This window comes from Puma concolor, chromosome B3 (assembly GCF_028749965.1).
Source record: "Puma concolor isolate L17-30 chromosome B3, mPumCon1.1.hap2, whole genome shotgun sequence".
Taxonomy (NCBI): Eukaryota; Metazoa; Chordata; class Mammalia; order Carnivora; family Felidae; genus Puma; species Puma concolor.
The window spans coordinates 34,841,176-34,862,546 of NC_141672.1; the positions used below are offsets into that span (position 1 = coordinate 34,841,176).

The 21,371-nt window shown below is 43.1% G+C and overlaps 2 protein-coding genes across 4 annotated transcripts in view; one reads left to right on the forward strand and one right to left on the reverse strand.

The window, feature by feature from the left end:
• Positions 1-6,885, forward strand: part of ZFYVE26 (zinc finger FYVE-type containing 26) — a 91,163-nt gene extending 84,278 nt beyond the window's left edge. The window contains exon 43 of the transcript XR_015252249.1: positions 5,091-6,885. The gene's annotated coding sequence lies outside the window, so the exon portion shown is untranslated. The remainder of the gene's footprint in view (positions 1-5,090) is intronic.
• On the reverse strand, positions 151-9,774 carry RDH12 (retinol dehydrogenase 12). Of its 3 annotated transcripts, none has more exons than XM_086709459.1 (7): positions 9,573-9,774; positions 7,523-7,641; positions 6,879-7,034; positions 6,117-6,221; positions 5,097-5,306; positions 3,156-3,345; positions 151-994 (listed from the first exon to the last, which is right to left on the reverse strand). In XM_086709459.1, exons 1-7 carry the CDS (start codon positions 9,614-9,616, stop codon positions 892-894), a joined length of 927 nt encoding a protein of 308 aa, XP_086565585.1. In that variant the 5' UTR covers positions 9,617-9,774; the 3' UTR covers positions 151-891. The 3 variants fall into 3 exon arrangements, with proteins under 3 accessions (XP_086565585.1, XP_025774869.1, XP_086565586.1); XM_025919084.2 differs by having other exon boundaries at positions 9,549-9,773; XM_086709460.1 differs by having other exon boundaries at positions 890-994; positions 3,113-3,345; positions 9,549-9,774.
• Positions 9,775-21,371: the final 11,597 nt, after the last annotated feature.

A 21,371-nucleotide genomic window follows, 5' to 3' on the forward strand; every position in this document is an offset into this window, starting at 1 on the left:
CAACTGAACCATCTTATTTTGCACTCAGATGTGATATTAGAAGATTATGGTTGGTTGGGTGAGATACTACTCACTAAACTAGAAGACTGGCTTCCCCACTTTGTTGCATTTCTCCCTTGCTACCCTGACAAAATAAATAAGGCAATAAGATGAATGCACAGACTTTATTTTCTCTACAAATTTAGGTAAAGGCAACTTTGTAGAAGGAAACTATCTACATGTTCAAAAATGAGAAAGCCCAAACTTACTCAGTATTATATGTTAATTATATCTTAATAAACCTAGCAAAAAAAAATTTTTTTAACTTCTTAAAAAGAACCAGAAAGAGAAAATGGGAGGGTCCAGCTTCATGCAGTGGCTCCAGGATGATCAGAGAAAGAAACTAAAGTTGGCCAAGGATTAGCCATGATTTTCCTGAGTTGGTCCAGACTCCAGAGTTGTGACTAGTATCTCAAAGAGAGATTAGTCCAGAGTTTGGGTCTATAGTCCCTGGAAATACAGTGTATAACGCTGACGCTCCTGTCACCTCAGCTGAGCATGCTTGCTGGCATTTCTGGTATTGGTGAGGAAACTGACCTAATTTTTCAGGCTCTTCTGCCATCCTTGTGCCCAGCCTGGCATCTGTGCAGCCCTCCTGCCTGGAGAGGGCAGCTGACTCTGCAAGCCTTGGAGAAGAATTCTCTATAGGTGTGCACATCTTGTGTCATGGAACAGCCTCACAAGAGAGTTGGGTGTGCAAAGTTTTCCAGAAGAGACAGGAGAATCGGAGCAGGACAGGATCCTCAACAGCAGCCAACCAGGAGGACAACCCTTCAGAACTGGCCTTTTCCTTGGTCCCGTTTCAGTATGATGTGGACGAAGCCTGATAAAGCTGTGGCTCTTCCATCAGCACTACTCCCACTGGATTCCTAGAAGCTCACAGCTGACATTCCACAAGCGCTCAGCTGTTTCATTATCTCGGGCCCTTGGAGACACCCAGGTCCTCTTGCAGTCACTGGAGGGCAGAGAAACAGCATGAACGTCCAGGAGTGGAAGTGGACAGTCTGGAAAAGGTTTTGGCCTCTTTATCAGAATATATTTCTTTTTTGCTTTAAAAATGTTTTTTTTTTTTTTATTTTATTTTAGAGAGGGACAGAGAGAACAAGCAGGGTAGAGAGGCAGAGAAAGAGAGAGAGAGAGAGAGAGAGAGAGAGAGAGAGAGAATCCTAGGCAGATTCCATGCTGAGTGCAGAGCCTGAGTAGGGCTTGATCCCATGACACTGGGATTATGACCTGAGCCAAAATCAAGAGCTGGATGCTCAACCGACTGAGCCACCCAGGCGCCCCCAGAATATATTTCTAAATGTATAAAATATTTGGATGAAAAGGAACAAATTGTATTGAAATTCAGTTTTGAAATATTTTAAAAACAGGGGCGCCTGGGTGGCTCAGTCAGTTAAGCGTACGACTTCAGCTCAGGTCATGATCTCCCGGTTGGTGGGTTCAAGCCCCACATCGGGCTCTGTGCTGACAGCTCAGAGCCTGGAGCCTGCTTTGGTTTCTGTGTCTCCCTCTCTCTCTGCCCCTCCCCTGCTTACACTCTGTCTCTCTCTGTCTCTTGAAAATAAATAAATGTTAAAAATAATTAAAAAATAAATGAAATGAAATGAAATGAAATGAAATGAAATGAAATGAAATGAAATAAAATAAAATGAAATAAAATATTTTAAAAACAGCTTCGTGGTAAAGTGATCCACAGGCTCCTTTGTTAATGTGCTCTGTAACAAGAGCTAGTGCTGGGGCCGACAGCCACCTGCTTGTAAAGTGGCAGTGAGCAGAAGTGACATCGTGAGACACCTGCAACAACTGCCAGGGGATGTGAAAATACTTAGTTTTATTGGTGACAAAGTCACAGGTATCCCTGCTACTCTAGAAGGTGATGGCCGACATTGGTTATCAAAGTGAAATGTCAAATTTCAGATGGAGATTAGTGAAAATGAAGATGCAATTGCCTTCCTGTCCAACTTCACAGACCCCTTGAATTCTATCCATGGACCCACTTGTGCCCCATGAGCCCCAGACTAAGTACCCTGTTCTCTTTTGGAGGGAGCAGGAGACTGGAAGCTAGACACATTGGGAGGTGGGGGCAGAACACAGTGTTCATGGTGTTTTTCTTCAAATAGTATTTTGTTTTGGGGGTGCCTGGGTGGCTCAGACAGTTGACCATTCAACTCTTGATTTTGGCTCAGGTTATGATCCAAGACTTTGGGTTCAAGCCCTGTGGGGATTCTCTCTCTCCCTCTTTCTCTACCCCTTCCCCTGCTTATGCTCTCTAAATAAATAAGTAAATAAATAAATAAATAAACTTAAAAAAAAAAAAGATTCTCTTTCTTTCTCTCCCTCTGACCCTCTCCCCCACTCGTGTGCACACACTCTCTCTCTCAAACAAAAAAAAAAGAGTACCAAACACTTTCAAGAGCTTAAGCAACATTAGCTATTATTTATCCATTCTTCTGCTGTTGGGCACTGAGGTCATTGCCAGTGCTTCATTTAATAAATGGTGTACCAATCAGCAGCTTTCAGCAAACAGGAAAGAATAGCAGACTGGGATGGTTCAAGCCATGGAATGGGAAGGAGACTGAATCTTGCCCTTCCTTTTATTCCCAACATCTGAATTCCCATTGAGTTTGTGGCAAGACTCAACAGTGAAATGTCTATTTCTGTTATTCCAACAGATAGTACCACTCTTGGCAGCATTGGGGGACAATGGGGAGAGGTGACCTTGCCCCAGCGCTTTGTGCTAAGTTGTATTAAAGAATTTATTAAAGAAGTCATCCAAAAGCTTCAAGGAGGAGAAAAAGGATCCAGAGGAAGCCCTCTGGATGTTCTTTCCAAAGCATAACCAACAAGGACAGTCTGATGGCCCTCAGAAAGCCACAAAACTTACTGAAAATGTGTCACACAGTTATAAAACAGAACCATAAAAGCAGCTCTTTTCAAGTTTCTAATGTAAGCTCCCTTGGAAAAGTAACAGCATTTGGTGTGCAGGCCCAACCTAAACCTGGATTCCATTATCACGCACAAACTTGGCCACTAGGTCAGGGTGCAGAGCCCAGGGAGCCCTGTGCCTTACCGCATACAAACTGGTGGAGAAAACCCGTGCCGCCTCCACACACCTGAAGTACTTGCCACTCAACGGCTCCAGGCCCTCAGCCAGGGCACAGTGCAGGCTGGTCTGCGCCCCCTCCCGTGCCGACTTGACGAAGGGGGAGAAGATCCGCCAGAGCAGACACAGCAGAAAGGAGTGCCGGATCAGCTCAGAGCTGACCACGCCTGGGTGCACAGCGTAGGTTGTGACCCCTGTGCCTGGGGCAAAGAAAGCACAGTTAGCCCAGGGACACATCAGAGCCCAAAGAAACAGCTCATCTCCTGTGGAAAAAAATGCACAAATGAGAAGGGACTCAGAGAACAAAACCCCGGGTTCAGAAGGTACCTCTCCCAGCCAAGTAGAATCTATCTCTTCCAGAAACATCTATAGCCTTCTCAGCCTTCTATGTTCCACAAGAAGTTCTTGATTGCAGATTCTTCCGTTTGAATGCCACTTTTACTCTGTGGCTTAAGTATTAATAGTAGAAACAACCACATGTAGTAGTAGGAAGAGTAGTAGGAGTAGTAGTATCAATTATGGATAGTAGTATCTTTGAAATTTCTATAGAAGGAGCTTAGGGGAAGCGACTTGTTGGGAGGTAGGAGGCTGGAAACTTGTTATGAGCTGTAATTGTTGAGCAAGCACATTTTATGGGGGGGGGTACTTTGAGGGGTATTGATAGAGATAATGGAGGTTAACATGGTCCCAAGAAACCACTGGTACCTCTACTATCTTTAGTACTTATTATGTGCAAAGGCTATGCTGCCTGCTTTACATATATTATTTCATGTAATTCTCCATGAGTCTTGTAAGGTGCCCATTTACAGTTGACGTAACTGACCTCTTGTCACAAAGAAGTTGAGTAAATTGCCCACGGTCATACCTAATAGGCTGCAGGGCCAAGGTCTGAACTCTGAGGAAGAATAAAGAGCATAGACTCTAGAGCTAGACTATCTGCATTTGAATCCTGGCTCAGCTAGGAAACTTTCTTGGTCAAGTTTCTTAATATATCTATAGTGAGATATATCTATCTCTTCATTTGTGGAGTGGGGGAAAATAATAACACCTACTTCATAGGTATGTTGTATTAAATGAGTTTAGACCTGTATAATATATGGCACACACAAAACTCTCAATTATTATTGTCATTATTATTATTTCTTCTAATAATTACCCTATTCTTCTACCTTCTGTATTCTGATAGTAAATACCATTGTTCCCAAACTCTGGCTTATTCCCTGTGGCAAATGGTCCCCCAGGTTTGCAGATGTCAAAGCCAGCAACTCAGCAAAAACTTCAGGGGAGCACAGAATCATAGGATTAAGTGAAGCCTCACCTCATTTTACAGCTGAGGGAATGAAGTCAGGGGAAATTAAAGGGACATGCACATATACACAGGTGGATCATATGTGGTACACCAAGAGCTCAGACCCAGGGGGCCAAAATCCAATTTGGTCTCTCTGACTCTAGGTAGAGGCAGCCCTGTAGCTTAGCTCACCATGTGAACCTCAAGGCAAATAGCACACACAGAAGGAAGCACCCTGGATTTAAAGCAGAGTACCCATATTCCAGTCCTGACTCCTCCACTTGCCATGTAACCTTGGGCTAGCCACTTCTTGAAACCTCAGCTTGGATCCATAAAATAGTAATAAGAGTACCTGCCCTGCCTATTATAAGAGGTTGCTGTGAAAAGTCAAATAAGATGGTAAATAGGAGAAAAGATGTGACATAAATGAAAGGTAACTTTATAGATTCCTAACCCCTGTTCAATTTTAAGTTTCCCAGGAACAAGAATTATTTTTAGTCTGTTTATGACCTTGTTCTCCTTAGTGTGTAAAGCTATCATTGAAATGCTCATGTTTGATATCTTGACTTCACAAGTTTCTGTGAACCTCTAATCTAAACAGAACCTCTAATCTAAACGGAAGACCATTTGCTATCTTAACCCTGGCCCTTTCTCCAGACTTACCTTGGAGCCTCCTGGCCAGCTCACGAGTAAAAAGCACATTAGCCAGCTTGCTGTGGCAATAAGCGAAACCTCGGCTATAGCGCTTCTCACCCTGGAGGTCATGGAAGCGAATCTTGCCAGCATGGTGGACTACCGATGACAGGTTCACCACCCGTGAAGGAGTGGACTCTTTCAGCCGCTCCAGGAGCAAGTGGGTAAGAAGAAAGTGGCCTGTAAGGAGAGCCAGCAGGGGAGATTGAAGAGTGGGGTGACAGCTCAGGCTTAGGGGTGGGAGCTGATGATAGGACTTCAGCATTAACTCCCTATCTTCTGGGCATGAACAAATTTAGATGCTGTGATAACTCAGTGCAAATCATCAGTCAGAGTGAGTGGATTCCTCAAGGCAAGGGCCAGAGCTAGACTATAGGCAAGGCAATATAGACTTGATCTGTATTTATTTGTCCCTCTGCCCTGTCCCAGTCAGGAGAAATGCCTCCTGATGGCTTCCAACCACCCTCTGGCCATGATCACACAACTGAGGGCCCAAATACATTTATGTACAGAAGGAAGGATGGAATAGTAAGGTTAAAGTAGTTTGCCTAGGACCAGAGAACATGTTCCATGAACTCCTCACTAGAGCCATGAACCCTGAACCCCAGCCTTATTCATACCTCAGACCCTCAAGATCTGTCTCCTCTGTAGCCTAGCCCTTGACTTGCTTGGTCCTTAGTTATAAATGTGACCCCCTCCAGCCAAACACAGATTCCTGCACCCTGCATGCCTGGTCCTGCATGGGAAGGCTTGCACTACCACGGCCCCATCCAAGAATGACATTCTTCTTCCTTGTGTCTCCAAGTTTTGGGGCTTCTTAATGGTATGAGTAGGAGGATCTCACTTTTTGTACTGGTCAGGAGAAGGATAGTAAACAAAACCCCCAACTCTATGAAGCTCACTAGAGATTCTCAGTACTGGTATAGGGTCATCTCCCTACAGAAAACAAGATGGGGTTTTCTTGCTTTCCAGTCACTCAAAAATACTTACCTAGGTGGTTGACTCCCAGGTGGGTTTCAAAGCCATCAGCTGTCTTAGAATATGGACACATCATCACCCCTGCATTGTTGATCAGAATATGGAGCTGCTTTTCCTCTATAAAGTATAGCCAAGGAGACCCTGAAGTTAGCAAGGAGCCCACTAGCTGCCTGTTGTAATCCTGAGTATTTGCTTCTTTCCCTTCAACCTATCTCAGTGATATTCAATAACCACGGTCATTGGATTTCTAAATTTAGTTATTGATATCTGCCTGGACATTCATTCATTCATTCATTTAGCAAATGTGTACTAAGTACTAACTCTGGGCCAGGCTCACTCAGCTATGCGCTGGACACCCAGTCATAAAACAAGACAGACATAGTCCCTGTCTTGCATGGATTTCATAGTCCTTGGTAAAAGCTAGTCATTTTCCAAGAGACAGAAAAATGTTGGCAGCAGCACAACTTCATTTAGTGCCTGTGGCACAGAAGGTTGATTCTCAGGATGAGAAAAGAGAGTGGCATCAGGGCCACACCTTGATGCCAAGGTGCAAGCCCAGACAGAGAGCCCAGCATCCCCATTGCTGAGGAAAAAGATGATAAGGATCCTGCCCAGCTTGTCCACCACCAATTCCTTGCCCTGCTGGTTCATGTGGCAGAACCTGTCCAGTGAGATCCATGGTGGTTCTGATGTAAAGGTCACAGATGATACAGGGTGGAGCAATCAGTCCCACACCCAGTTTCCTGCTTTTCTGTCTACTCACAGGGGACTTACCTGCTAGAAAGCCCTCAGCAAAGGCTCGGATGGATTTGGTATCAGATAGGTCCAGTTTCCGCACCAGCACCTGGGAGTTCTTTGTATCAGCTCGGATTTCACTGGCTGCAGACTCTCCCTTCAGTACATCTCTGCAGGCAATATATACTCTGGCTCCTGGGGCCAAAACAAAGACAGGGCAACATGTTCAAACCCTAGGCTGAAAAAGAGGACGTGGGCTTGAGACCGGTGGACAGAACATTCTCCTAGCCATCCCTAAACAGTGAGTGGCTATATTGCCATCTCAGGGTTCTCACAAGTGAACTATTCAGACCCTTTGCTGTCAGCTTAACCCTAGGCTGGGAACCCTGGCTTTTACACTCTGGTATTTAATGTGGCTTGGTATCTACCTTTAGAATAGCTGATTTGAGCAATATTTACATGGACATCATTATTTCCCTTATACAATAGGGAAGGAGAAGGGAAGAAGGTTTGTTTAAGGGTACAGAGTAAGTTGGTGCCAGAGCTGGACTTGAATCCCAGGTTCCTTGAATTTCTGACCAGAACCTCCAAGCCCAGGAGGAAAGACAAGGAAATGTGGACAGAATCCCCAGTGATAAAGGCAGGAGGCACGGTCCTATGAACACAGAAGGGGAAGGACTTGCCTCTGCGAGCGAGTTCTCTGGCCGTCTCCTTGCCAATGCCTGTGTTGGCGCCAGTGATCACCACTACCTTCCCAGGAAGTTGCACGTTTGATCTACAAACCCCACCAGCAAAGAACTTCCTATAGGCAAGGGAAACAAAAGGAAACCAAAAGCATTCATGCATTATCCTTCCCAATTCCAGACTGAGATCAACATAAAATCCATCCATCCTCAAAGAGAAATTTCTTTAAGTTGTCAGGAGACCCAAAAAAGTGAATCTTCAGGGGACACTCTTTTCCCACTAGGTATCCTGCTCATTGGCTCAGGTTGTAAGATCATGTGCCCAGAAACTACAAATGATCATTTGGACAAAGTGAATAAGTGCTCTTGAGCCAGGGCCAATGGAGACCTTCCTTGTTAGATAACACAGATACCTAGCTTTTATCTCTAGAGGTTCCCAGAGGTCAGCTTCCTCCTCTAACCTGCATTCAAAACATATGCATGATGAGCATTAGTAGAATCAATGGTCCTGAGCCCTAGGTCTTCAATAAGCATCAACAGTGAGTAATTGATTAACAGCACTTCAAGAGTTCCCATATACATATATGGCTCTTGGGCTGCTTTCCAGTTTTAGAGAGCTGACATCTTCAGAGGCTTTCTGCCATCCTACTAGAAATTCCATTCTAGCCATCAACACACAGACAGAAACCTCTTTTGTTCAGACATCTGTACAGAGAGCATCCTTTCACATAAAGTTGACTTGACAAGTTCTGAAAAAGAGGGTGGGAAAAGGGGAGAAGTAACATTTCCTAAGCATCATCTGACTGGCACTAGGCACTAGGCTAGGCACTTTCCATAGAGAACTTATTTTAATCCTCTCATTCTGTTAGTATTCCCCTTTTACAGAGGAGAAGACGAGGGTCAAAGGAGTTCAAGTCATTTGCTAATGGTGGCAAAATTAGAACTTAAACCTTGTTTCTATGCCAGGACCTAGAGCAACACTCTGTTTCTGATGTGTTCATTTATCTTCTTTATTGTCGGCATTTTTTTTAATGTTTATTTATCTTTGAGAGAGAGACAGAGCACAAGTGGGGGAGGGGCAGAGAGAAAGAGAGAGATAGAGAGAGAGAGAGACAGAATCTGAAGCAGGCTCCAGGCTCTGAGCTGTCAACACAGAGCCCGACAAGGGGCTTGAACCGTGGATCATGAGCTGAGCCGAAGTCAGATGCTTAACCAGCTGAGCCACCCAGGTGCCCCTATTGTCAGCAATTTTTATTTATTTTTTATTTTTTTATTTTTATTTTTTTTTTCAACATTTATTTATTTTTGGGACAGAGAGAGACAGAGCATGAACGGGGGAGGGGCAGAGAGAGAGGGAGACACAGAATTGGAAACAGGCTCCAGGCTCTGAGCCATCAGCCCAGAGCCTGACGCGGGGCTCGAACTCACGGACCGCGAGATCGTGACCTGGCTGAAGTCGGACGCTTAACCGACTGCGCCACCCAGGCGCCCCTGTCAGCAATTTTTAAAATTTTCACTCAGAACACACATTTCTTTGACACCTCCAGAAATCCCACAGCAGAAAAGCCATCCCAAATCATTAGTCGAGGGTAGTCTCAAAGGTAAGAGAGTTTGTTTCCTTTGAAAAATTTCTGGTACTTAACAATGAATCTTTCAGCAATGACCTCCCATGGTAACCCAGCAGGGCAACCTTGAGTAGGAGCAGTGAAGAAAGGACATAGGGACCTTCAGAGAAACCCAAGGGAATAAAGTGATAGAGCAAGCACTCCTACCTTGATTGTCTGTCATAGAGTCAGCTATCCACTAGCATCAGAATTTAAACCAGCCCCTTCTCTCCCAGCCCCAGGTACTTCCTTCTCAGTTTCATAACTACCTCCTTCCTGCTTTCTCTGCCCTGACTTTATTTCCCTCAGCCTCCATCCCTTTCTCTTCTTTCAGCAGCTGAGAACTCATCTACTTACAAGCTCTGTGGCTCCCAATCCAGGACTTTGCAAAATATTCCATGAGTTACTGAATTAAAACAAACCTGATGGATGGAGCTATCACATACAGGAAAGAAAGGAAGGAGGTGAGCAGTCCCAAGACAACCAGCATCTTTTCAACTTCTTTAGTTGCTGCCGCTTTAGCAAAAGCACCTTAGACTCCAGGTCTGGCTCAAGCTCCTGGTCTAACTCCAACTCCTGTCTGCTTCACGCTGCCTCTCCTCCTCTAGTTCCTCTCACTCCTGGGCACTCAGCAGCAGCAAGGCTCTATCTGAGCTTAGCCCAGAATCCTATTTAAATCTGAGCTGTCAGAGCACAGCCTGCTGGGAGATGTAGTTCTCGGGGAAGAAGATGGAGGAAAGAGCAGTACTTCAAACTTACTGGCAAAGGGAATGGGGGAAAACTAGAGCAACTACCGGCTAACTCCCCACCCTCGGTTATTTCTCTTATTTAGGGAATGTGTTCTCCCAACCACGCCCACCTCTACTCCTGCAAGACAGAATATTTTTAACTTTAGCAACAGACCCCATGACACTTGGAATACAAGTGTGATTAAAATAGAAAAGAAGGGGGGGCGCCTGGGTGACTGAGTCAGATGAGCATCCAACTCTTGATTTCAACTCAGGTCATGATCCCAGGGTCATGGGGTCATGCTCTACATTGGGCTCTGAGCTGACAGTGCAGAGCCTGCTTGGGATTCTCTTTCTCCCCTTCTCTGCCCCTTCCCCACTCACTCTCTCTCTTTCAAAATAAATAAATAAATAAACGTTTTTTAAAAATAGAAAGAGAAGGTAGAACCCCCCCAGAAGAATAGTGAAAGAAGTCAGGAGAGTAGTCTCCTTTGGTGGGAAAGGGATAGAGACTGGGAGGGGGCATGTTGGGAACCTCTGTGGGGATAAGTGTTCTGTTTTTTGAGGTGGGTACTGGTTACAGAAGTGTGCTCATTTTGTGAAAATTCATTGAGTCAAATGCTTGATTTGTGCACTATTCTGTGTTTTATGTTATGTATCAATAAAGTTAACACATACGTGTACATGCCAAGGAAAGAGTTTCAGTGCATGGGCTCTAGAGTGGACTTCCTGGTTCAGATCCCAGCTGATCTCCTTACAAGCTCCATGGCCCTGGGTAAGTTATTCAGTTTCCTCACTGTGCAATGGGCATGGTAAAAAAAAAAAAAAAATATATATATATATATATATATATATATATATATATATATATATATATACCTATTTGTTTTAAGTATTAATTAAAGAGATAGAAATTTTGAGACAGAAACTTGCATATAGGAAACACTGTAAAAGAGTTGGCTGTTTTGATTAACTGTATTGATTCCTGGCTCCTTTGCTATCCCACTTGCTTTACTCATGGGGTGAAGGGCAAAAAGGGAGAGGTTGTGAATGGGAGTAACATTTCAGTTGGATGCTATTAAAGATGAGGGAAAACACAAGACAAAAAGCTAGCAGATATTCTCAGAGCTCTCTGGAAATGTGTGAGAGGGTGGGAGGAGGGTTCACATCCCTTGCTCACTCAATATCCCTCTCCTGGATGGTACAACAGGCAAGGAGTCAGAACGATACCCAAGAGTCATATCCTGGTTCTGCTCCTTCCTTTGAAGCCAGAGGAGGCTCCATGAGGATGCACGTGATGAAGAAGTATCCTGTGGCAGGCAGGTGTTCACTCCCTCATTCATTTATTTAACATATACTTACCTCTTGGTGTCAGGCATTGTGCCCAGTATCCTGAAGACACAGTTCCTGCTCCTTGGGAATCTCATGGGCCTGATGAACAGAACAGATCGTTCCAAGGAGGGATCTCTCTTGACTCCCATGTTGCCTCTCTCCTTTCCTTCCACGTCTCCTGCTCTGGCTCCAGTTCACTGCATCCACGTCAGCTGCAGAGCCCTCAAAGTCCAAGAAGCCCCTGAGGAGATCTGCCCACTGGCACTCTCCAGGGCCCCTCTCATAGAAGTTGATGCCCACTGAGCCAGCAGGTCCAACTGATTGGGCAGTCTTTTTGACACACCCAGGGACACTGGGTCTGCAACACCTCACAGATTTTATGTGAAAACAAGATCTGTTGGTGTTTTATGCTTACAGTCCTTCCTTCCCTATGAAATCAGGGCCAGGATCAGCCAGAGAAACAGACCCAATGCCATACTACACAAGGGAAAGTACATCTAATGATCTCAAATCTGGATACCTTTGAACTAATGTTTTCTGGTTCCCCAGTGCTACTGAATCAAACCCAAGATCTTCTGCATTTGTGGAGATGATATTCAATTTATATAGAATTATGGAAATACACAGTTTGCTAAACACACACACATTAAATATTATAATCCTAAGACCACCTTTCAGGGATTGATTAGTCCCACCAAATGTTAAACTGTGTTACAAAGCAATAATAATTCAAATAGTGTGGTACAAGTGGGTGAATAGTCAGACAACTCAACGGAACAAAATGGAAAGCCAAAAAACAGATCGAAATACATGTGGAAATTTAGATATGATAAAAGCACTATTTCAAATCAGTGTGTGGGGCAGGAGCGAGATAGATTATGTAATAAAGTATTACACTACCTAGGTATCCAGCTGGGGAAAAGTAAACTTGATACTTACCTTACTCTTTACATCAAAATTTCAAATAGACCAAAGATGAAACTACAAAACATGGAACCATTAATGTATTAATAAGAACCATTGGACAAATTTTAAAATAATTTTAGAGTTGTAAGACCCTTCTAATAGGATAGGAAACCCAGATATTAAAAAAAGAAAACAAAAAAAATCTTCATGACAAAAACTGCCATATATTAGGCGAGACAAAAGAGAAACTGGTGGAGGGGGTGGAATATCACAACACATATTGCAGACAAGAGTTGAATTTATTTAGTATTTAAAGAACTCATACAGATCACTAAGAAAAAGAATAAACAACCCCACTGAAATAACAGTTTGAAGAAAAGGAAATACAAGTGGCTGTCCAACCTCACTCAGAACAAGAGAGATGCAAATTAAAATTACACTGGAGCTACTTCTCACTTAACAGATTGGCAAAGACCAAAAAAATTATAACATGGCCCATTGATGACAGCATGAAAAAATAATGATGGACTGCTAGTGGGAGAGTTGATTGTTACAGCCTCCAGAGAGAAGTGTGATAACATCTAATAAAGGAAAGCATGCACCTGTTGACCTGGACATTTCACATCCATTTATTTATAAGGCTGTTATTGCAGCAATACGTATATATAGCAAGAGCTGGGAAACCTAACTGTCCACCAGAGTACAGCCATACAATGGCTTTTTATAGCTATAAGAAAAGAATAAACACTTTTTAAACATATGGATAATGGAACAATCTTTGAGACAAGTTAGGTAAACAATCAGGGAGGACGACAGTGTTTATAATATCCCACCATTTGCTTAAAAAATGGAGGGAATATATGGGCGTATTTGTTTGTATATGCATAGACTATCTCAGAAAAGATAACAAGAAATAATAGATAATGATAGTCACTTCTAAAAGGACAGGGGGACTGGAGGAAGAAGCTTTTCACCAAATGTACCCTTTTGTACCTTGTGAACTTATAACCTATGGCTTATTAAAAATTAAATTAAGTTTTTGAGCAAAAAGATCCAGATGACTTTGAAACACCTTACTGGTTTAATTTTATTAATCATTGCAATACCACAAAACAAAGCTATTTCTCAAACCAGCATGGAGACATTCTTAAACATGTGTTGCCACATAAGCAAAGCCATTATTATGAACTTCATCACTGTAATCAACATTGTAATGATTACTTCATCATTGTAATCAACACCAAAGGACCATGGAGCAGTACCTGGTTTTTAGGAACTTTCAGTCTGAAATAGACATAGATATAAACCAGAGAGAGAAAACAGGATGAAAATACCAGAAGACCCAGTACAGAGCAGATCTGAAGTTCAGGGATGAAAAAGCACTCATCAGTTGCAACACCACTGAGAAGGGCCCTCTTCCTACCCCTGGCAAATCACAAGTCAGAAGATAACACCATCTTCCATGGCATGCTATGAAGCTGGGAAGCTGCTCCATGATTTGACCTTTGGTCCGAATTTAAGTGGAGTCACTGCACTGGCTACCTGGTTATCCCTGTGCTGATTACTCTAGAAAGGAGCCTGTTATGAATTAGAGTGGGAGAGGGGCAGCTGGGTGACTCAGTCGGTTAAGCTTCTGACTCTTGACGTTAGCTCAGGTCACAGTCTCAGAGTTCATGAGTTTAAGCCCCACGTGGGAATCTGTGCTGACAGCTCAGAGCCTACTTGGGATTCTCCCTCTCTCTGCCCCTCCCCTGCTCGCTCGATCTCTCTCTCTCTCTCTCTCTCTCTCTCTCTCTGTCTCAAAAAAAAAAAAAAAAAAAAGCATTAAAAAATAATCAGAGCAGGAGAAAGAACTCTTTCTCTTGTTCCCCTCCACTAGTCTTAAAATCACAGATTCTGGAAGGTAGGCAAGTAAAAGGTCACAAATCCATTCCTACTGCAAATCATCCCCCACTTTCCTGAAAGGGCTCATGCAGTGCCACATAGATATTTCCATTTCCAGTCATAAGGAGCTTGCTGCCTCCTCCCATGTCCCTACCCCAAACTTCACCAAAATGGAAGCACATATTTGTATTTGTTTTATCCAATAATAATGATTGTTCCTTTTTCTCGATTTTAAAAGGTGAAATAAACACACTATCTTTCCAAAAAAGAAAGGAAAGATGGAAAGGAAAGACGGAAAGGAAAGGAAAGGAAAGGAAAGGAAAGGAAAGGAAAGGAAAGGAAAGGAAAGGAAAGGAAAGGAAAGGAAAGGAAAGGAAAGGAAAGGAAAGGAAAGGAAAGGAAAAAAGTTTGCTGCTAATATGTAAGTTCTATTGATTTTCCCCCCATGGGTCAGTGATTCTTACCTATAGCAGGCAGTGTTGACATTCCAGACCAGATAATTCTTTCTCATGAGGCTGTCCTGTATATTGGAGGATCTGTGGCATTCAATAGTAGATACCAATAGTACTACTACTGCCATGTGAGAACTAAAATGTCTCCAGACATTGCCAACTATCCCCTGGGGGACAAAATCCACTGCCTTCCAGGATGGGCCTTCACTATAACAGTATGATAAAACTTGGATTAGAGCACAGTAATGCCTTTGACTCAGCTGGAATCTAACCAAGCTAACCTGCTAATCTGGGCAGTCAGTATGTTAACTCTTCAGGGCCTAGGGCCGCTGCCCATCTCCAAATTCTTTTGTCCTTCAAAACTTCATCTTCTCCCAGCTTAGTTCTGTCTACCTCTTTTTTTTTTTTAAGTTATTTATTTTTTTAGGTTTATTCATTTTTCAGAGACAGAGCGTGAGCAGGGGAGGGGCAGAGACAGAGGGAGACACAGAATCTGAAACAGGTCTCAGGCTCTGAGCTGTAAGCACAGAGCCCTATGTGGGGCCCGAACCCACGGACGCTGAGATCATGACCTGAACTGAAGTTGGACACTTAACCAACTGAGCCACTCAAGCGCCCCCCCCGCCTTTTGTTTTAATTTTTGTTTGAGAGAGAGAGTGCAAGCAGGGGAAAGGGGCAGAGGGAGAGAGAGAAAGAGACAGAGAGGGAGAGAGAATCCCAGGAAAGCTACATGCTCAGTGCGGAGCCCAACATGGAGCTCAATCTCACCACTCTGGGATCATGACCTGAGCCAAAACCAAGAGGTGGACGCTCACCTGACTGAGCCATCTTAGGTATCCCTGAACACGAATGTTTATAGTGATTTCATTATCGTCAGATGAGTCAGCAACTTCCTGGACTGTGGGTCCCTTGACCTCCCCATTTCCAAGAACCTCCTCCCCTCCCTCATCCCGGACCTTCAGTCTGTCCACACCAGGAACCATCCACCTCTAACATACTACATTCAGACCCCCCACCATTCTACAGCATCTCCTACTCACTTAGCTCTCTTGTGGCATGAATCCCAACACTGTGGTTTTTTAGCACCAGGAGTACCCCCAGACCACTATAGCCCGTCCTGTCATCACTTCCTTAAATTTTCCAATCGAGATTTCACTCTTCACTTCAGTCATTCTCTTGCCAATATCCTTGGCCTCCTGGCCCTCTTGTCTTTCTGTCCCAAGAGCCTAATAAAACCTCAGTTCTGGATGAACCATCCATCTGTCTGCTGTGTGCAGCTGGCTGATGAGAGCTGCTCGAAAAAAATCACATCACCTTCCATGTTGGTGCCATTATAAGTACATAGCCGCCAACACGGCCCAGGGCCTCCAACTAAACCGTCAATCCTTTTTTTATTTCCCTAAACCCCACTAACCTAATCTCCACAGTGATTATTTCACATGTGCTCTCCTCTTCTTAAACTTCTTGCCTACCCCCCTCAATTTCAGCATGTGTCCTGGCCTCTACACACACATATACACATATACATACATATATACATACATACATACACATATACACAATTAGGACCATCAGAAAGAAAATTCTTTTATTTTATTTAATTTATTTTTTTTCAACGTTTATTTATTTTTGGGACAGAGAGAGACAGAGCATGAACGGGGGAGGGGCAGAGAGAGAGGGAGACACAGAATCGGAAACAGGCTCCAGGCTCTGAGCCATCAGCCCAGAGCCTGACGCGGGGCTCGAACTCACGGACTGCGAGATCGTGACCTGGTTGAAGTCGGACGCGGACGCTTAACCGACTGCGCCACCCAGGCGCCCCCCACCTCCCCCTTCTGATAGGAACCTCTTCTCTCCTTCCCAGCTTGATAGAGTTGTCAATACTTTCTTACTTTCTACTCAGCCCTCAACCTATTCCAATCAGGGTCCCACCGACCACTTCTCTGAAACTGTACTCCACAACGTCACCAATGATGACTATGATGCTACATCTAGTGGACACATTTTAGCTCTTATCTTGCTTAACTTTTCAGTACTATGGCACATTTGAATACTTTCTATTTTTAACAGCTTTATTAAGGTGTAATTGACGTGCAATAATCTGCACATGTTTAAATTATACACTTCAATGAGTTTTGACATTTGTGTACACTCATGAAACTCTCACCACAGTCAAAACGATGAATCTGTCCATCACCCCCAAAAGCTTCCTCAGTTTCTTTGGTATAACCTTCCCATCCCTCTCCACTTCCCCCATCCCCAGGAAGCCACTGAGCTGTTTTCCTTCACCACAATCTATGATCCACATTTTGCACTTAATAGAATTTTATATAAATGGAATCATACAATATTCACTCTTTGTTGTCTGACTTCTCTCATTCAACATAATTATTTGGAGATTCATTCAGGCTGTTGTGTGTGTTGGAAGGCTATTCCTTCTTATATCTGAGTAATACTTATTTCATTATGTGGGTATAGCATCATTTGTTTATCCATTCAACCTGTTGATGGGACATTTGGGTTGTTTCTTGGTTTTGGTTATTGCAAATAAATCTTTTATGATCATTCACACACAAGTCTTTGTATGAATAAACTTTCATTTCTCTTGGGAAATTACTGAGGAGTCCTATGATAGGTGTATGTTTAAATTGTATTTAATTTTGGAGAATGCCTGGGTGGCTCAGTCGGTTGATCATCCGACTTTTGATTTCAATTCAGGTCATGATCTCATGGTTCGTGAGTTTGAGCCCCATGTTAGGTACTGCGCTGGCAGTGCGAAGCCTGCTTGAGATTCTCTCTCTCTCTCTCTCTCTCTCTCTCTCTCTCTGCCCCTCCCTATGCACTCTCTCTGTCTCTCTCAAAATAAGTAAACTTTAAAAAATTATATTTAACTTTAGGGGCGCCTGGGTGGCGCAGTTGGTTAAGCGTCTGACTTCAGCCAGGTCACGATCTCGCGGTCCGTGAGTTCGAGCCCCGCGTCGGGCTCTGGGCTGATGGCTCAGAGCCTGGAGCCTGTTTCCGATTCTGTGTCTCCCTCTCTCTCTGACCCTCCCCGTTCATTCTCTGTCTCTCTCTGTCCCCAAAATAAATAAACGTTGAAAAAAAAATTAAAAAAAATTATATTTAACTTTAAAGAAAATTGACAAGCTATTTTCCAAAATGGTTGTACCATTTTATATTCTCAAAAGCAGTGTATGAGGGGTACCTGGGTGGCTCAGTTGGTTACAAGTGTCCGACTTCGGCTCAGGTCATGATCTCAGAGTTCGTGGGTTCAAGCCCCGCGTTGGGCTCTGTGCTGACAGCTCAGAGCCTGGAGCCTGCTTCGATTCTGTGTCCCCCTCTCTCTCTGCCCCTCCCCTGCTCATACTCTGTCTCTCTGTCAAAAATAAATAAACATAAAAAATTAAAAAAAAAAAAGCAGTGTATGAGAATCCCACTTGTTCCACATTCTCATCAATACCTGGTCTGGTCAGTCTTTTTTATTTTAGCCACTATAGTAGATGCATGGTAGTATTCTAGTGTGGTTTTCATCTGCTTATCCCTAATGACTAATGATATTGAGCATTTTGGGGTGTGCTCATTTGCCATCTGCATATCTTCTTTGGTGATGTATCTGTTCAAATCACTTGACAACTTTAAAGATTGAGTTATTTTCTTAATCCTGAATTTGGAGACTAAAAAAAAAAAACATTCTGACTACAAATACTTTATCAGATATGTGATTTGCAAGTATTTTCTCCCCATATTTGGTTTCTTTTCATTATCTTCCAAAGAGCAGAAGTTCTTAATTTTGATGAAGTCTAACTTATCAATTTGTTCTTCTTTGGATCATGCTTTTGGTGCTGTTAAGTGATATGTCTTGAAATAACTTTTTAATGCATTCCATTACACCACATTCCCCAGATTCCTTCCCGTGCCAGTTACCAATTTATAGCCTCTCAGCTCCAATTCATCCTGATTGCCTGCTCTGTGAAAGTGGAAATGGACACTTGAAATAGGTTTTTCTTTGCTATCTGGCATAATGTTAAACTTTGTCAATAGATGGCACTGGTGAGACATTGCAGGAGGAAAGGGGTTTGCTTCTTCTTTCTGCTAGCTGCACAGGCTTCTGCAGCAAGCTGGGCTCCTGCAACACGAGGCTCTTGCGGTGCACACACCTTCTCTCTCCGCACTCAGTGGCCAGCAGCTTCCTTTTCAGGGTTTTGGAACAGAGCTCCTTCAGTGAGACACCTCCCTGTAGACAGATTTCCCTGGCACTGTACACATTGAATTTCCAGCAAATTCCACAGGTGTAGCACCACAGCAACTTCTCTTGCATTCAGAATTCAGTGCACTGTGCCTGTCCTTCTCCAGCAAGGTCTGGGAGTGAAGGCGTCTCTTCCTTGGGGGCGCTATTTCAGCCCCAAGTGGTGGCTATTTTATATGATATTGTATTATTTCTATTACATCTGCTATTAAAATTTTAAATTATTATATTTTATTGCTCTTTTTTAAATGTTTTTTTACTTTTGAGAGAGACAGAGAGAGACAGAGCATGTGTGGGGGAGGGGCAGAGAGGGAGACACAGAATCTGAAGCAGTTTTTTTTTTTTAATTTTTTTTTTCAACGTTTTTATTTATTTTTGGGACAGAGAGAGACAGAGCGAGACAGAGCATGAACGGGGGAGGGGCAGAGAGAGGGAGACACAGAATCAGAAACAGGCTCCAGGCTCTGAGCCATCAGCCCAGAGCCCGACGCGGGGCTCGAACTCACGGAGCGCGAGATCGTGACCTGGCTGAAGTCGGACGCTTAACCGACTGCGCCACCCAGGCGCCCCTGAAGCAGTATTTTTGTTGTTCTTCTAATCTTTAGAGTTCTCTTTACTTCTTCCTAGCCCACAGGTTGGCAAACCACGGGCTAAATACAACCCACTGCTTGTTTTTGTAAATAAGTTCTATTGGAACATGCTCACTCATCTACATATCATTTAGGGTTGCTTTTACGCTGCAACAGAGCGTAGCTCTGAGTAGCTGCAACAGAGACCATAGGCTCCCAAAGCCTAAAATATTTATTTTTCTTTACAGAAAAAGTTTAATAACCCCCATATTTGCCAGTTCCTCATTACTCCAATCTCCTGTTATGGTTCATAATTCTTTATATTAAACTTTCCCTGTTCAAATTACTGTGTGGTTTCTCTAATCTCATTGGACCCAGTCTAATACCTTATCAACCTCTCTGTCCATTTTCCACGATCCATTTTCAGGCTCATCTTCCTCTACCTATTCCATAATGTTAGTGCTGCCCCAGACCCTCCTCTCTACTTTCTGTCATCGCTTCTCTAAGCCACTCATTTGCTTACCCATCTTCCATTATTGGGTTTAACCAATGGTTTTTAATCTGGGTTCTGAGAATGAAATTTCATGCAAATTTTGTATGGATGTGCAAACGCACATACATATGGGGAGGAGGTCTCCAGCCTCATCTTTGGGCAACATGGCTTAGTAGTTAAGGGCACAGACCCTGGATACACCTTTCTTAAGTCTGAATCCCAGTTCTGTCACTATGGCCTGGGATAATTTATTTAACCTTGCTATTGCCTCAATATCCTGGTTTGTAAAATAGAAAAAAATGTAGTCCTACCTCATAGAGTTATTGTGGGAATTAAGGTAGTTAATTTATAGAAAGCACTTGGATAGGGCCTGGCACATAATAATTACTATTGAAGCATTGGCTATTATTACTATTTCTAGCACTCCCTCTGGCCCCTGTGCCCCAGCTAGACCAATGCTTTCCATTGCTCTGGTGCCCCTGCTTTCTCAGACTCTAAGCTCTCCAGTGGGCTTTTCCCTCTGCCCAGAGCACTCTTGCCTATATATTGTTTGCCCACTAGTTCCTGACCTTCCCTCAGGCCTCAGCTCAAATGTTATTTCCTCAAAGAAGCTTTTCCTGATCTCCAGACTAGGAGAGGCTTCATGCTATGATCCTTGTTGTTTCCTTCATGAGATCATGTTGTTTCCTTGCTTGAGTTCATGTTTCCCATGAGTTCATGTTGCTTCATGTTGTTTCCTTGTTGAGATCCTTCATGCTATTATGCTTTCCTTGTTTTCCCTCATAACCCTCATCATAATTTATTCAAGGTGATCCTGAATCAAGAAGTTCCTCCCTGATAGCCCATAAGCTCTGAGAGGGCAGAGGTCATTTCTGCTTGGCTCCCTGCTGTACCTCAGCATAATGCCTAGTACACTGTAGGAATACCATAAACATTCATCAAATGAATGGATGGAATGAATAAGGAACAAAATACATGAAAGTCTTTTAATAAAGGTATAAAAACCTGTATACATATTAGGTATCACAATAATGAGCATATGACAAAATCTGATGATTATTAGATAAACTAATGTTAAATCAGTAAAAAATTGTATTGTGTGAAGGAAACCTCCTCTTCAAGTTCTATAAAACACTCATTTAAATTGATCTTGGAACATGTCTTTCAGTCAAATGGAAATGAATTATCCCAATTATTGACTTGTCAAAACATCCTCTGCCTCTACCTCCTGGAAGCCAGATATAGGCCTCAGATGGTAGAGCTGAAAGGAATAATTGAACAGGGAACCTGTTTGTTCTCAGAGAATTTTCATGGCCTTAATTCAAGACAGGATTATGTATTTTCACGAGTAAGCAAAACCAACTGTGCTAATCTGAGAAATTCATTGCTACCCTGGGAGTTAATATATCTAATCCAAGTCACCAGGAAAACTATGTTCTATTATCAATTCACAAACAGGAGGAAAATAATAGCATTATAATTCAAAATAGACACAATAAAGTGATTCTCTTGTGAATGTCTTCAGGGACGGGTTGCTTACACTCCATTGGATGAAGGAATCCCTAAGGCGAAAGGATTCCTACCTTCCCATTTCCCTACCAACTGTCAGACCTCAACCGATCCTCCGCTGTCTAA